The sequence below is a fragment of the Malaclemys terrapin genome, chromosome 7 (genome assembly GCF_027887155.1).
Source record: "Malaclemys terrapin pileata isolate rMalTer1 chromosome 7, rMalTer1.hap1, whole genome shotgun sequence".
Lineage (NCBI taxonomy): Eukaryota > Metazoa > Chordata > Testudines > Emydidae > Malaclemys > Malaclemys terrapin.
This window is the reverse complement of record NC_071511.1, coordinates 62742887-62757137: the sequence shown is the minus strand read 5'-3', so window position 1 is coordinate 62757137 and position 14251 is coordinate 62742887. Positions and strand designations below refer to the sequence as shown.

The following is a 14251-nucleotide window of genomic DNA, read 5'->3' as shown; positions in this document are numbered from 1 at the left end:
ATCCCAAATACACAAGCAAGCTGCTCCTATTCTGCAGCCAATTTATTGGAGTTTTTAACCAGTAGAGTAAACCTGCAGTTTACCCTATATTCCCCAGACATGCTCGTCTGTATGCAGTCTGGTTGTTCTGTACCTGCAACTCCGTGTCTATCCCACCTGCACTCAACTGCTCCCCTTTGGGATGGTGACATTGCGGGCTGTGTTTATTCTAAATCTACACCCTGAAGGCTCACTTGCAAACTGTTTTGTGGTTCAGGGAGGCTGAAAAGACCAAACTGCTCGTAGTAGCACAGAAGCAAAAGGTTGTGGAGAAGGAGGCGGAGACGGAGAGGAAGAAGGCTCTCATAGGTATGTTGAAGAGTCATAGACACACAAGCACTACCAAGGGCTAGTGTCTTCAGATTTCATCTTCTCACAAGCTATTTACTGGAGTGGACTAGGACAGAACATCCCAGCTAGGCCCTTTTGACAGTCTGCTGTCCCTAGCCAAGCAGGAACAGGCTAGGTCAGTAGTCAGGTGGGAGACGTCCAGGGTAAATCCTGCAGCTGGTGATTCAGTAGATGAGGCTCCTCCCTCTGAATCAGCACTGACTCCCTCACTGGGGACAGCAGACCTCTGAGCACCTCATTGCAAGGCCGTATTGCACCCTGCGGCAGTCGGTGCACTGTCTACCAGTTTTTGTGGTGATGCTGCTTCTGACCATTCAATGATACAGTGGGGCCTGTTATTGCCCAGTGGACACATGGTGCAGAAGCACGTTATCCTATGAAGCCGTGTGTTTAACTTTGGCAATTTTATTCTCTCGTCATGTCAATACAGTTTGTGTTGTGCTGATCCAGTCCCCCAGTGGCGTTAGAGCTGTGCTGATGGAGGGGCCATCTTTCAGAGGGGTTGTAAAACCAAGGGCCTACTCCTGGGGGTCACGGAGTATCACCTGGTCCTTTTGGAAAGGAATTAAGAGCAGCCCCAGTGGCCCTGTCCTACTCTAGTTCAGGGATCATATGCCACTTCCATGAATGATTCCCCTTTTTGTAAAGTGGTGCATTGTGGTGCAGGACAGGGGCTTAGAAGCTCGCTAGAGTTATCAACACCTCTCCCTTGGAAGCTGCTTAGAACTTAGAGACGTTCCTTTTGAAGTGAAATTCTTAGTTGTTTGGCTTCTACCCAACGTGTGTGCATCGCATCACTAAACCAGTTTGTTTTCAGTACATTGTAAGGGCATTTGGAATGGGGCTGCGTACTGCACTGGGGACACTTGTAAGCCAGATCAGTCCTTGGACTGGAGTCACAAGCTGTCCTGGTGGAAGTGGCTGAGCTCTGCAGGCTGAATGTCTCCACACCAAGGAATTGTGTAGGCTGTAAGTTACTGGTAGCACTACCCGCATGAATGGTGGCTGAGTTACTGCGGTGCTACAACCCATCACTGTTATGTTTCCTGATCGTGCCACCCAAATGTAACACTGTTAATTTGTGAAGCACCTTGAGGGGATGGAAGAAGTGAGCTGTAGGGATAGCCTGGTACTGAGCCTCCTATCATCAGCAATCACATCCAGTGCAGTCCATTCAAAACTACTGTTCACATGACTGGGCTGGGATGCTGTGCCAACAGGTGCTTGAGCTGGTATTGTCTGAGCTGCTGTTTGTAATTGTAGAAGCTGAGAAGGCGGCTGAGGTGGCCAAGATTCATTATCGACAGAAACTTATGGAGAAGGAAACAGAGAAGAGAATTTCTGAGATTGAAGGTAACTGGAGCTTGAGTAGTGACACTTCTCCTCTCTCTCTCCCCCTTCTTTTTCCTCCCCCAACGCTAGCTGTTAGCACAAGGTTTCCAAGGGGCACCCCCGCACCTCCAGTAACTATGGTGGAGGAGAAACCTCAGCCTGGGGATCCTCGGTACTATCACAGTGTAAATAATAAACCTCACACAACTGTAGCTCTTAAACTGTGAGGTTGAATTCTCCCCAAGTGTTTCACAGCCAGTGATCTCCTTACATCACAGTCCCAGGGGGCCTGTAGTAATGTTGCTACTGCCGTTCTAATACTCTTTTCTATTTGACTTTCTCGCTGTTAGATGCTGTTTTGCTAGCAAGAGAGAGAACAAAAGCTGATGCAGAATATTACACGGCTCGGAAAATGGCTGACTCTAACAAGGTATGGGCAGCGTTTGTCTGTCAGCATTTTTGACCATCCGTAATGTCATCAACTGAGCAGTGCTGCTTCTTGGGATGCTGCCTGCTAGCGGCACAGGAAGGAAGCCCCCTGCTGGGGATACTGTGCTACATCTGCTGTCTGCCCCTTGACCCGCTGTCCTAGGATGGGGGGAATTCCTACAGGAGCTGTTTGGAACAAAGTGACCCAAAGCTTAGACTTGCTTAGTCTCTTCGCTCCACCGAGGAAGGGGAGGGCTGCAAATGGCGAGTAATATGGGAAGGTTTGATTTATCTAATATCAATCCAGTTTTCTGGTGCAGGGATTTAAATCTTGACCACAAACCCCTGTTGCTGGGTGTGGGGTGAGAGGGGACTTGTGGGGATAAATCCAGTGATGTCTGTATGAGAACGTTGCCTCTTATGGGATCTGCTCTCTCGCTCTGTATAGCTGAAACTCACGCCAGCATATCTGGAGCTGAAGAAGTATCAGGCCATCGCTGCCAACAGCAAGCTGTATTTTGGTAACAGCATCCCCAGCATGTTTTGTGATTCCTGCACCTTCAAACATGTGGCTGTGAGGACCGTGCCAGAAGCCAGCCTCCTTTCAAAGGCGGATCCTGCACTCTCTGGGGAAAGCCACCTCAAAAAACCAGAGAGCACAGGCTGATGCAAGAGGTGGAAAAGCTTCAGCAAGCTCTGGAAGAAGGGGCTGCATCATGCAGACCAGTGTCCTTCCCTAGTGTGCTACAGGGGTGCAGCCTGCCCTCTGCCATGTCCCAGTGGGGCGGACACAGCACACACAGCCTCTTTCTACACAGATGTGACAATTGGGTTGATTTCTTTAAGCAACAACTGTGTTGAGAGCTCTGCCTTTCCCTTTTCTCACTCCCTGTTTGAGCTGGTGCTTCCGAATGAGGGACAATCCTGTACTTAAACCTGTCTATACTGGAATATTAAAGGACAGAAGCCAGGGAGCCTTCTGCAGGAGGTGCAGTTCTTTAGAAGGCCTGTGTTCTGCATTACCCTTGTGGCAGGAGGTTTGGCCTAGGGGTCCTCAAGGGTGCTGGGCGAGTGGGATGGAAAGCCTGGTCGTTTTGCTGCCTGCACCCTGAGGCTGGACCAACTCGTTAACCTCCCTCATACTGCTCTTAGGCCTGTTGCTCATCTAGATGTAAACTTAATTTCTTCTTGTAAAATGCTACTGACTTTTGTCTGGTTCAAGCCTCACCATACACACCTGCTCAGCTCCTTAGATGCCAGAGGCTAGAGGCCCAGCTAGGATGGGTTTGGTGACAAGTAGATTTTTTTTTAAAAAAAAATAGGAACCATAATAGCTCTAATCCTTTCTGTAGATAGCAACACTAACTGCTGTGAACTCGGCACTAGTCTATAATGGTAATGCCGTGCTAGCTGGGCCGCCTGTCTCCTTAGCTGCCCTACGTGCAGTGAAGATAGTGTTCCGCTCTTTGTGCTGTATGGCTCTGTCTCCTTCCATCCAAAGATGCGGATTGAGGAGCAGGCAGCATATGGCGCCAGGTACTGAGGGCAAGGGGACAGACTTGTGAAACCTGCCCCAACCACATACGCCTCTGCCACCCCCCCAGCCTCCTTCCAGTTAGCTTTGCCTCCTCGCCCTGGGAGGGCTGCTACCTCTGCATCTGGCAGACAAAGGGAGGAGAGCAAGTGTAGATGCAGGACGCAGGAGACAGCGCTCCCAGGTCTGTGGCAAAGTGCCATGTTTACGCACACACTGTGGCAAAGTGCCATGTTTACGCACACACACACACACACGACTCAGTTGGCTGTCCTGCTGTCCACCTCTCTGGTGCTGGGTTGACCCACTGTTCATTCTGCCTCCAAGCAGGGAATGGGCTCAACCTGCTGCTTCAGCTCAGTCTTGCTCCACCACTTCCGCGGCGTTGCCCCAGGGTGCCAGCATCAGGCAGCTGAGCTTCTGGGGTGGGAGCTCTGCAGCAGCAGCTCCCAACTGGAGTCGTTTAATTTGGGGGCGTTCTGGTTTTGAATGAAGTATTGTCGCTTCCCCAGAGAGCAGGCGCTCAGTGTGAACAGCTCCTGTCGCCCAACCCATTGTCTGTCAGCATTTTTGACCATCCGTAATGTCATCAACTGACCAGTGCTGCTTCTTGGGATGCTGCCTGCTAGTGGCACAGGAAAGAAGCCCCTTGCTGGGGATACTGTGCTACATCTGCTGTCTGCCCCTTGACCCACTGTCCTAGGATGGGGGGAATTCCTACAGGAGCTGTGCTTGGTGTAGTCTCCTCCCCTCCCTTCCAATGGGAGGGCCACTGTTCAGGTGGTATTTCACATACTGTTGTGTAGACACTTCCTTTTTAAGTCCTGGAGTGTGTGAGAAGGGGTGGGGCTTAGATCACTGGGGTTGGTTCCAGAATGTCTTGCCTCCCATCTGGCCCTGACCCTGCTCTACTAAGGTGGAAAAAGAGCAGCCTCAGCCACCAGAATTGGAGTCTACGTGCTCGTCCCACCCTGCGGGCTCCATGGGCTGCACCAGCCAACTCAGCACTGCGGGTGCTTCCCAGAGATGCTGGGTACCTGCATCTTGCCCTGCAGTTGACGTTGCAGGGAGTGTGGAGCTGGCGCTTGCCTGGGGAGGGGGCCAGACCCAGGACTTGGGGCTTGTCTGGGGAACGTGCTCTGTATTTTTTCCTGAATGCTAATAATTTACCTTGTTCTCTGAAGTATTCAGTTCAAGGTTTAAAAACCTGAACCTGCCTTAGCACCTGCTGATGGCCTCCTGAGTGGGCACAGGGCTCTCACCAGGGACTGGCCCCCACACTGATTTTTGTGCCGATTTAACTATTTTACTCGGGGAGGTGGGGGGGGAGTGTTTCCCCGGTTGAAATAGTTAAATGAGTGTGAGCCCTCGTGTGGGCGCTGTTACACTGGTGTGAAGGTTCCCCTTCCTCTGCAGGACTAGCAGTACCGCTCCAACCTCCTTTTTCTGGGTATAGTTGTGGCCACACTCGGGGAGTTGGCCTGCTCTGTCTTACTGTGAGTGGGGTACAATTTGTATGTGGACAGGGCCTGAGGCTTGGCGCTTTGCTTCTGGCATTTCTGTTCTTCCTTGTGTCTGCAGATCTCATGTGGCCAAACGGCTGTTCTCTCCTAGGCATTGCTCCCACGCTGTGCTGCCTCACTCCCCTGGGGGACAGATGCCCCCTTTCTACTTTGCAGCATGTTCCCTTTGAGTCTCACTGGAATAGCTAGCTAGCTATTCTCAACCCACTGCCCCTTCTGCAGCATTTCTGCCTTGGCTTTGTTCAGCCGGAGTGCAGCATGCATCTCTTGGAGGATGTCCCCCAGCATGAATACGGTGTGCTTTACAGACCTGTTGCTCTGCAGTCACTTTGCTGTTGGCTTGTCAGCTGTTTGGGGTGCACTCCCTGGCTCCCATTTAGTTGCTGGAGTTAGAGTATTCTCTTGCCCAGATACTTTCAAGCTACTACCAATAGGAAGGGAAGGCCCTGTGACTCCTTGTGCATTGGGCTGTCAGCATTTGCTTTGCCAGTCTCTTAGAGCCCAGCTAAGGTGGGAACCAAGGAACAATTAGCCACCTGAGGATTAAAATGCCATGTAGCCTCCTGGAGCCAGGCAGCAGCAGAGACGGCACTTCATCTTGGCTGGGAGTTTGTGCACTCCTGCAGTTTCTGGGGTGAGGAGAGATTAACGTTACCAGAGTGCCATTGGCCCCTTGCCCCACTGTGATAAGATGGGAGAAGAGCAGGCTCATCCACCCTGCTGGCTCCATGCTGAGTTGAATGGCACAGTCCTGCCAACCACTCCCTGGCAGTTCCACCACCTCGTGGAGAGAAGCCAGGCATTGCCAAGCAGCCTGTGGCCAGGTGGACTTGTCAGAGACTTTGAAATAGCAGCCTCTGAATCTGCATCCTGGCCAGGAAGCACTCGCCTGCTCTGTTGTTGAAGGTCTGCTAGGTGAGATGGCCCTGAGCCCCCTCCTGTAATGACCAGCAGCCACAGGACACTGGGTCTCTCACCCTTGATGAGTGCTGCAGAGCCGAGGTTGGAGGGAGAGTGCTGCAGTGGCTGCAGGTGGTCCTGGGGAGGTACTCCTAGGCAAGGACTGGCTAGGAAGAAGATTGGACCAAGTGGCAGTAAAAGTTGACTGAGTCAGTGGCTTGGAGTGAGGACTGGTGAGGAAGGGCTTTAATAGGGCAGACAAGAGCTTGTCTTAGATGTGGTAGTGAAAGGGGAGATAGTGGAGGGGCAGAGTGGGTGAGATGGAGTCAGTGATGAGTCGAGAAATTGATTTTGTAGTCTTGTTCTGCATTTGTGTAAGGGGGATGAGGTGAGACGGGAGGAGACTACCAAGACAGAATGGGTCACAGGACAGGTCGTGATGTTAGTGGTGGTAATGATTTAAATTTAGTTTCTTGCTTTTAAAAAGATTCTGTCTGATTGAAAGATTTCCTTCAGCTTAAAATGGGGATAGTTTCCAGTCTCCCACACTGTACTGGGCACTGCCCTCTAGAGGTTGCTTTGAGGAGTAACCAATTCCTGCTCCCTGCTATTAAGGACAGTCACTGCCCTGTGCTTATGGCCTCAGCCAATTAACTGCTTTTGGCGAACGTAGCTGTGTCCTGTCCTATGTCCAGGTTGCAAAGAAGGCTGCTGGAATAGAAGAACCCTTAAGAGAAGGGTTGAGGGAGAGGCCTGTCTCACCTGCCTCCATCCTGATCTATGCTTCCCATGTAACCCTCCTCCCTGTGGCCAGTTCCTGACGTGGCTCAAGCCAGGACTGTTTGTAGCCAAATGTCAGACAATGGCAAACCCCCCTTAACGCAGTGCTGAAGAATAGGTCGTGTGAGCAAGGGGGTGCAAGTTGCTCAGGCTGTGCCTCACCTTGTTCACACCAATCAGTTCACTTAGATGTCACGTCGTGGGCTCAGGCCAAAATTGGTGGATGGGGGTGGGAGTGTGTGAGGGGAGGGATGTCCCCTGTTGGCAACGGGTGCTGGCTGCAGTGTACTAGAGCCCTCGTCATCTCTCCTCAGCCCAGGCCAAATGTCTCCCTTGCTGCCCCAGGGCTGAGGGGGGAGTTTAGTCTGGCTCAGGCCTCTGCTGAGACCGCTGGCTAGCAGGGTAGACTGGTTGACATCTTTGACTCTGTCCCCAGGGAATTACTCTCTGTACCCTCCCATTTCCCCAGGCTGCTAAGCATGCATCAAGCTTGGTATCAGCACCCCAGCCATAGGCCAAGCATCTGCTTTCAAGGTCTCTGTGCCCCAGTCCAAGTTCTGAGCTGTCCAGTTTCCCAGCTGTGGGCTACACTAGTCTTCATTCCTGGGGCCTGCACTGTGGCAGGAGAGCAAGGTCACAAGTACAAACCGTACAAGCTATGACTGAACAACATCTGCTCCAGCTGTTTGAAAGTCTGCTGCAGGCACTGGTGCTTGGCAGCTGTGAGCAGGGTTCTGTGCCCAACGGAGTTTTCACTGACTGAGGCTGAGTGGGAGCTTGGTGTCTAAGGGATGATGGCGTAGCCTGCACTCTCTCGGGTGGCTAGGTGTACAAGGCCTATGCATTGCTGTAAGAGCGGACTTTTTCTTCTCCAGCTCCAGGAGGCAGGCAACAGCGCACAAAAGCGCAATGGCTGGCTCTATAGCCAATGGGTGATGCTAGATTCAGTGTGCCTACAGCAAACGGCCCCTTCGCCTCAGGAGGGCAGGTGCTCCCTGGGCAGTAATGCTCCTTCTAAACTTCTGTTCACTTGGGGCTTCAGTCTGCTGCTAAGGAGGGAGCTGCAGGTTGGACTTGGCCCGTACAGCCCAGCTGGGCTTTAGATGTGCTCTTTATCTGGCTTGAAATGTATGCATCAGATACTCACTCTCCCTTGCTTGGTGCATTGTGCTTTTTGTACATTTCTCTTTAAGAGTGCCTGAGGCTGTTCCCAAGGGTTCATTGTCCCTTGGCAATACTTGATCAGTACTTGCTGCACTAAACAGAAATCTCCTGTTTTCTTAAGCAACATTTTAGGCTCCACATTCTGATCACTTTTACCTACTCTAAAATCCTGTCCATGACATGCTGGTTGTAAGTGAGACAGTTGGCTTGATCAGCAGGGGTCACTTGTGCATTACAGTTCAAATTCTCACAGGGCTCATGGGCTGGAAATTACCTGTTCGAAAATGAATTTTGAAGTGTCCACATTTTGAGATCGTAAACAACTTTCCCTCCATGAGCTGCTGGATTGTGGCCCTGGGGCCTGGACAACTTTCTGTGGAATTTACTTTTTTAAAAATTATTCACATTTATATGGCAAAATGTTAATTTTTTGGATAAGAATAAAATTATTTTGATACCATGTATTGGGTGGCTGCCTTGCCCTCATCCTCCTACCTGTGCCGGGACTAGGCTGCCTCTTACCATATCCCCCACCCAGCATTTCCACCAGAGAGTTCAGCTTCATGTGAAGGCAGGCAGCTGTGGTCTCACCCTCTGCACACTCAGGGGAGGACCCAGCCCAGCACAAAAAGCATGAACAGATCAACCACCCCCATTTCCCAGCCTGTCTAGGTTTCCCCATTGGAAATACTCCCTGAGTGTCTTTGAGGGCGGGTGAAACCGGTATAGCCCAACACCTACCTTCAGCTCCTGCCGCAGCTAGAGGCCGTTGTGGGGACTCTGCTGTTTAGGGCTCTACAGCAAGCTCTGTTGGAGGTTGAGGTTCTCGGAGGGAACAATTCCCCAAGCTCATGGCTTCTCCAGACCTAGCACTCCCCTCTGGTGGGATCCAGGAGGGTGGAGCAGTGAGGGCCATATGGAGAATTGTTACCTGCCATGCAGTCACAGCTGTTAAACTTGCATCCATCCTCCCACAACTCCAAGACCATCTGCTGTGTACATGCACCAGGGCAAGGGGATGGAGCCTATTGCCCCCGGGCTGTCTTGCATCAAATTGGAGTAACATAACCCTGCTCCACAGCATCTGTGGCCAGCATGGGGCCCTCCTTCTCACTGGTGTCAAGGCAATGAGGCTGCCAGGAGCTTAGCCTCTCCTGTCTCTGAGTGAACGGTGGGAGATAGGAGGGTTGGGGGAAAGGGGGACTGCAAAAGGGTTAAGGCTAAGGAGTAGGAGAGCAGCCTCAATCCCCTCCCTCCTGTTCAGTCCAAGTCCATTTACACACTAATCCAAAGCCCTAGTTCCTGCTTACTCCCATTCTTAGTCCTACCTTCTATAGCTGCTGAAAAACCAAACCTCTTTTGTTTAGTTCAGGACACCATGCATGGGTGCACAGAGGCACCAGCTGCAGTGCTTTCTCACTGCTGAAAAATGGAGCAGCTACACTGTATTCAACAAAGACATTTAGGCTCCCCTGCCTTCCATGGAAACCAGATGAAGTTAGAAGCTTAAATACCTGTGTATTGAAGAGAGAGATGCAGCCTTCCTCCTGTGAGCACAGGCCCACCCTGGGCTGCTGGACAAGTGAAGAATCTGCTCAGTTGCAGGTGGGGTGCAGAGCAGCATCTTTACCTCTAACATCTGTCAGTAACTGATGGAGGGGAGAGCCACTGTATGGCTGCTGCTGCTAACATGCTAGGCAACGCTATGTGTGGATACCCCATGGCCCCCATGCAATCAGTGACAGCCTGTGAAGTCCGGGTTGGGCCCAAGGACAGCAGTGCTCTAAAGTACAATCAATGTGAGTTTAAATAAAGCCCTCAGACCGTGATGGAGACAAAGACTAGGGGCTGGATTTGTGCCCCAAGCTCTCCAAAGACGCATGCAGGGGTGGAAGGGATCATGAAAGTCCAACCTGTGACTGCTCAACCCTTCCCCCAGCCAGCATACAGAAACACCCTGCACCAAGCTGGCCTGCAGCTTTTACTGTTACCAATGCCTTTGACTCAACTCATATCAAACTGAGCAGCATCAGATGAGTAAAAAGGTCACATTAAAGGTATTAAATTAACATGATTTAAAAAAAACACCATCTAGGACAGGCCCTTCAGCCAGACCATAACTCAGACAATAATTTAAATGATAAAATACACTGGCTGCTAACAGAATAACCCAAAACAAGCTTCAGGCCTACTGAAAACACCAGCTGACCATGATGAGCTCTGGGTGGGTGGGGCTGTTTGCTCAGTGCAGCATGTATTACTGTGGCATCAAGTTACTGCAGGAAATTCTGGGATCTTGGCTGCTACCTGCTGGGCACTGTAAAGCACTGGCTCCTGCAGTGGCAGTAGCTGGTCACGCCAACGCACTGCGCAGCCTGCAGCTTTGGAAATCTCTGCTGGGGAGAGAGTGGCTACTGCCCACCCAAATCCAGGAACATCCCAAATGTCAACTTCAGCCGGGAGTCCCAGTTCATCCTGACGTGCTTTGGAAGGACTAGGCTGGAAAGTGCCATACCAGGGTCTGTGCTGCGGATAGTAGGAGCTGACACTTGAGACATTGAGGGAATTGGGCTGGCAGCTTGTCACAGTTTTACTTGTAAGGAGAGGCCCTATGGAGGGCTGGGCAGCCAGCCCCGGCTCCTGGTTGGGTCACTGTCAGTAAAACCATTTGGCTGGGCTGGGCAAAAACAGTCTCTAAACGCGCTAAGGTTCCATCTGTTACCTAAGAGGCCATTGCTGGCATGGCCATCCCCAACCCCGGCCTGACTGCTGAATTGGATCACCCACAGGGGCGGGGCATGTTTGTTTTATGTGTCCACCACCTGAGAGCCACAACATCATTCCAGGAGGGAGCATGGGGGGGTGCAGAGATTACAGCTGCCAGCCTGCAATACTGGGGCTTGGCCCCTGGATCTAGCTGACGTGGTCCATGCTAGGATGTGTGGTCTTGGCCGTGTGTTGCTATGACACGATCTGCTGGGCTCATTGCTACAGATCATGCATAGCATGGAAATAGGAACTGTCCCCCGAGCTCCCCCCCCCCCCATGCCTGCATGGGGGGAAGAGGGGAGCACTGCGGTGTGAGAGGAGTGTCCCTCATTTGTACTTTTGGGAAGGCCTTGCATTTTCACTAGTAAAAACCTGAGAACATTTCCCTACATCTGCTGGTGTGAGCCCCCCGGCCTCCAAGCAGCCATTGCTGGCCAGCCCTGCTGTATTGTGCAGCCACAGCATCTGTGTTAAGGCACAGCTGAGTCAAGCATTTCATGTAAACACTCAAGACCTTGAAGGAAGACTCTGCCAACTGAGTCGAGTACCATTAAGCAAGAAGCAGAAATGCTCAATCATTCTAGAAAAAACACTAGAGCCAGCCACGCCTTGCTGTCCCAGCCGCCACAATCTGGATCATCTCCGTGAAGCTGGAGGCTTCAGTGCTACCTTCAAGGAAGCAGTCTGCTGGAAAACAGAAAGAGAGGCACCATGGGAGGGTGAGTCCTGGGATGCTGCTAGAGCCACCCTGGCAATAACTGAGCAAGCGTGGCACATTGGCCCAGCCCACTGCCCTCACTTGCACAGGATGGGGAGGAACAGCTCAGTCACTATAAAACAAAACAAAGCCTGACTAGCCCGTGAGGGAGCAGGGTGTGACAGACACCCAAGCACCTAGCAGGGAACCTAGCCAGACAAAGGGAACTCCCCAGCCCCACTGGGTAACACAATAGCCAATCTGATTGCAGACACGCAGAGCTGGGCTCACTTGGGGCTGGCTGGATTGACATGTCAGGGCAGCAGGTTTGGCAGGTGGGATAGGCAGAGCTGACACTTTGGTCCCCTCCATGCTACAGCCATTCAGCTAATTTGCCTCACACTGGCAAGACAAAGAGCATTCCTTTAATGTGAAATGTTTGGGATCAGCGTCCATTTGAGCTGCAAAAACTGGCAGCTGTTCTCCCAGAAACTGCTGCTATCAGAATAGTCAGGCCATACCACTGTAGTGGTGTGGATATAGCAAAACTGACCCCAGCACTCCTGCCTCTGCCCCCCACAGACCCAGCATACCACGCTGCCCATTCCAAGGGTTGACTCTGGCAGGCACATAGCTACCTGAATAATGCCCACCAACTCTTATGTGGGCTGCCCCCCCTTAGACAGCCATGAGCCATCAGTACTGGTCATGGAGCTGGGGGTGGGTGGGAAGGGTGTGTGAGACTACACTTAGGGGCGCAGGGAGGGTGGGTGGGGTGTGTGTGTGTGCGCACGCGCACGCAGATCCCCTACTTGTGAGGTGAGAGCTGAGTGGCTAGTGAGCAGAAAGTCCAATGTGAGGACCCAGGATGAGACACACCTGTTTGTTTCTCAGCTCGGGGAGAGGCCGGGTCGGTGGCTTCGGCTTCACCTAACAACAGGGTGCAATAGAGTCAGTCACCCAGTCCCAAACCAACTCCCGCCAGGTGCCCCCCTGACCGTAGCACAGCTCCGCGCTGCCGTGAGGGCTCAGCAAAAGTGCTGGTGGGGCCAGTGGCACGAGACCATGGGCCACACTTTCCATGCAAAGAACAAGGACGATCTGCTGGGAAGGAAGGGCTGTGAGGCTCTGGCCAAGTAACACAGCCTGCCTGGCTCTGTGTCTGATGGGGCCACAGGCCATGTGGAAGTGGGGGTGTTTGAACTGTGCTGATTCAGGCTTTCAGCTTCATGGAGAAGCCTAGCCGGGACCTTGGCTGAGGGGGCTTCTGCGCCAGGGGGTGGGCAGATGTCCTGGGAGGTGCCAAGGGTGTTTGAGATGCAACCCACCAGCATTGCAGGGCTAGGGGCTGGCCTGTGGCCATGCTGCCCCACTGGCTTCCCCTGACAGCTCCACATGGGCCTGGGTAATGGGGAAAAGAGCTCTGGAGCGCTGCACCAGGAGGAGCAGTGGGGTCATCACACACTCTCTGGGTGGTGGGAACACAGCACGGGGGACTGTAAGGAGGCCTGGCAGGAGCGGGCAGGGGGTACCCCCGAGCAGCACATGCTGTCTTGGGGTCTGAAGCCTGGCTGAGGGTGGCTTCAAGCACGGAAGTGACATGCTGGGCAGGCCTGCAGGCATCTGATGTCCAGCACCAGGCTCCCGCAGGGATGCTGATGCTGCCAGTCAGGGTCCCCGCTAGCACATTTCCAAAGCTTGGTGAGAAGCAGCATTACCTCGCCAGCAGCTGGTTTGGGCTTTGCAGAGACTAGCGGGGGAGGTGCCACGCTGGGTTTAACTCCAACCTAATTCAAATGCAGAGAAAAAAAAACAAGCCTCAGGTTTCACTGTCGTCTTTGAATGAAAATTCTGTCTCTCCTGTCAGTTCCCAGCCAGTTGCACATGGCAGCCTGTGGCTGGGATTCAGTGGTGGAGCAGTTACTCACATGCCCACGTTTACACATCTGCAGGGCCATAGCCTTGGCGAGGCCAATGAAACAAGAGGGAATTGCAGCACATGCTAGAGCCTTTCCCGCTTCATGCATTCACTAGGGGCAGGCCCGTGTGGAGAGCCTGGTGCCATGTGCAGCACTGGCAGCCCTCCCCTGCAGGCTGCTGCCCCCAAGGGAGCTGAGGACCAGCGGGGTACAACCTGCCTGCCCCTACCCCCGCACAGGCTCCTGCCCCCAAGGGACCTGAGGCCCAGCTGCAGGGCCCTGTTCCCAGCGGTTCTTTGGACAGGCCTGGCGCTCTACCCAGCGGCAGCATCTCTGCTCTGGGAGCTGCTCATGGCTAATGTTCTGTCTAATGCTGTGCGCAGCCCTAGAGCCGGGTGAGGTGGAGAGATGGGGGCATAAGAGTGTCTTGAACTGCACTTAGTGCAGTCTTGCCAGGGACGGAGCTGCCTCTCTGGGTGGGGATTGCCTTGGGCTTTGGAAAGGCTCTCATTTATTGTGATGCCAGAGGCCACCAAGGCCCAGGAGCAATTTTCCCAAAGCAGTTCAATCGGCATTAGGCAGGTAAGCAAGACTGAGAGTGCTCTCCAGCCTGACAAACTGGCGAAATGGTCTGAAGTAAACAGGATGAAATTCAATAAGGACAAATGCAAAGTGCTCCACTTAGGAAAGAACAATCACAGTTGCACGCATAAAAAATGGGAAATGACTGCCTAGGAAGGAGTACTGTGGAAAGGGATCTGGGGGTCATAGTGGATCACAAGCTAAATATATGTCAACAATGGAACACTGTTGC

The 14251-nt window shown here is 52.6% G+C and overlaps 2 protein-coding genes across 5 annotated transcripts in view; one reads left to right on the top strand and one right to left on the bottom strand.

The window, feature by feature from the left end:
- The window catches only part of LOC128840378 (erlin-1-like), a 56345-nt gene extending 47831 nt beyond the window's left edge, over window positions 1-8514 (top strand). For all 3 annotated transcript variants that reach the window (XM_054034255.1, XM_054034254.1, XM_054034256.1), the window contains 4 exons: window positions 257-348; window positions 1654-1743; window positions 2073-2152; window positions 2600-8514. In XM_054034255.1, coding sequence (XP_053890230.1) covers window positions 257-348; window positions 1654-1743; window positions 2073-2152; window positions 2600-2818 — 481 coding nt within the window. In that variant the 3' untranslated portion in view covers window positions 2819-8514. The remainder of the gene's footprint in view (window positions 1-256; window positions 349-1653; window positions 1744-2072; window positions 2153-2599) is intronic.
- A 1506-nt stretch (window positions 8515-10020) lies between these two features.
- The window catches only part of ADAM8 (ADAM metallopeptidase domain 8), a 93480-nt gene continuing 89249 nt past the window's right edge, over window positions 10021-14251 (bottom strand). The window contains exons 22-24 of one of the 2 annotated variants that reach the window (XM_054034251.1): window positions 13237-13305; window positions 12398-12448; window positions 10021-11508 (exon numbers count right to left, since the gene is read on the bottom strand). In XM_054034251.1, coding sequence (XP_053890226.1) covers window positions 11458-11508; window positions 12398-12448; window positions 13237-13305 — 171 coding nt within the window. In that variant the 3' untranslated portion in view covers window positions 10021-11457. The remainder of the gene's footprint in view (window positions 11509-12397; window positions 12449-13236; window positions 13306-14251) is intronic. The other variant, XM_054034252.1, reaches the window with a different exon arrangement.